Genomic DNA, 1,980 nt, shown 5'->3' on the forward strand with positions numbered 1-1,980 from the left:
AAGAATTTGTAGCAACCTTTCTGGATTCAATGTAATGTCTTTATAGGGCCTAGTTAAAAATTATCTAATTATTACAAGATAGCAATTCTGCCTGTTTTTAGTGTCAATTATTTTGTTTTTAATTACATAAAAATTATTTTATTCATTTTTATGTAATTGTAAAATACTTTGTGAAATCAATGATTTGATTATTATTTGGGTTTTTTTACCTCCTCATCTCCTTTATCTTACTTCCTTTGATCCACCTAAAGTTTCAAATATAATTCATTTTTCAAAATTTAAACATTGTTTATTCTAGTGTATTTGTGTCTTTTTACAGTTTCTGAAAATGGAAGCTCGATTCTCAAAATGTTAAAAAAAATCTGATTTTTTTTATTTTAGATTATTTTGAAGTTATTTCAACTAGTCATTATGATGATTAATAAATTTCAATAGCATTTAATTGATTATGGATTTGTTTGCAATGTTAATAATAAAGAAAAATAATTAATTAATATAATTACATATAAAACATAGCCTTAATTATTAAAGTTGTTACAGGATATTTTTATAGTTAGTAGGCTATATTATAGCCCAAATAAAATCCAATGGTATTGTTTGATTATTAATAAAGTAATGTTTTGTTAAATTATTTATAGGCTGGTCTGTGATGCCTTGTTAAAGTGTGAAAATTTGCAATATCAAAATGTTGACTTTTGGTGTCAGAGTTTTTACTTAATTCGAAGAATCATATCTGGAATAGATTATAAGGTAAAAACACATTTTGATTTTTGTTGTAATTAAAACTGAAAATTAATTTTATTCTATACACACTTATATATTTTTTTTTTTGTTAAAATTAAAGATATTTAATTAAATTTTATTTGGAATTTTAATAAATAATTATTTAAGTTTTAAATAAAAAGTCCAAAATGCCAATTAACAAAAAGTACTGTGTCAGAGCAAATAAAACATTATTATGAAGAGCAAATCATGCATAATATAATTACTATTTAAATGCCTTCAGATTCATTCTCTGTCTTTAGAAATATAATAGAATTTAGTGCAATAAAATAGAAATTAAAAATAAAATATTTTTATGTTTAATACTTTATCTTTAACCTATCTGATGTTTAAATTTTTCTTCATTGCGTATTGCGCCATATTGAATTTTTGTTCATGTTAAACCTAATGAAAATTACACGTTTTTGAAAAAATAATCATGGCTATTGTATCGTCCAAAATTATTTTTTTATTTTGCACAAACAAAATAAATACAATAATACCCCAAACTTACGCGATAGGTGGGACCGAGTGATAACCGCATAAGTCAAATTCGCGTAAGTCGGGGTATAATTTCTCAATTTGTGTAAAATTCAGGTGGGATGTACGTAAGCTAATAAATGTTCTTGTTAACCTTATCTGGTCTTTTGATTTGTTCATTGTTACAAGAAATCGCCACATAGAGTCTCTCGAGTCTCCGTAGATATAACAAACACAGAAATAAATAACACAAAATAAATTGTAGCTATGTGTCGATTCCACGTGACACGTCCGAACATGTAAGCTGAACATAGTGCGGGGGGAATGAGTAATCAAGAGTTGCTTGGCACTCAAACAAAAGACGAATTGACGAGATTTGAAAATCGCGTAACTCCAGGTTAGCGTAAGTTGAGGTATTACTGTATATTAATAAATGTAAAAACAAAAAAAAATTACATTTCAGAAGTTAGTTTTAATATAAAAATTATAATGACTAGCAACATCTTGTTTCAAAAACGTTCCAATGCTGAAACAAGATATCTCAGGTCAACTGGTCAAGATAAGCAGGTCACGACCTGAGATATGTTGGGAATAACATGGGACAGGTTAATAATTTCACATGACAAAGATATACTGTAGATCTTTCTGCAATTTGACATTTTCTTTTGGACAATGTTTCTGAAATTTTAATGTTACTTCTATATCCATTTTTATACTTCAGAGATTTATATCCTTACT

The 1,980-nt window shown here is 26.5% G+C and overlaps 1 protein-coding gene across 1 annotated transcript in view; it reads left to right on the top strand.

The window, feature by feature from the left end:
* Nucleotides 1-1,033, top strand: part of LOC111626594 (mediator of RNA polymerase II transcription subunit 23-like) — a 10,105-nt gene extending 9,072 nt beyond the window's left edge. The window contains exons 4-5 of the mRNA XM_023370029.1: nucleotides 639-750; nucleotides 1,007-1,033. Of these exons, the coding sequence (XP_023225797.1) occupies nucleotides 639-750; nucleotides 1,007-1,033 (139 nt within the window). The remainder of the gene's footprint in view (nucleotides 1-638; nucleotides 751-1,006) is intronic.
* The last annotated feature ends 947 nt before the right edge of the window (nucleotides 1,034-1,980 follow it).

This window comes from Centruroides sculpturatus, unplaced genomic scaffold, assembly GCF_000671375.1.
Source record: "Centruroides sculpturatus isolate CEXI.00-Female unplaced genomic scaffold, Cexi_2.0 scaffold304, whole genome shotgun sequence".
NCBI classification, from domain to species: Eukaryota; Metazoa; Arthropoda; class Arachnida; order Scorpiones; family Buthidae; genus Centruroides; species Centruroides sculpturatus.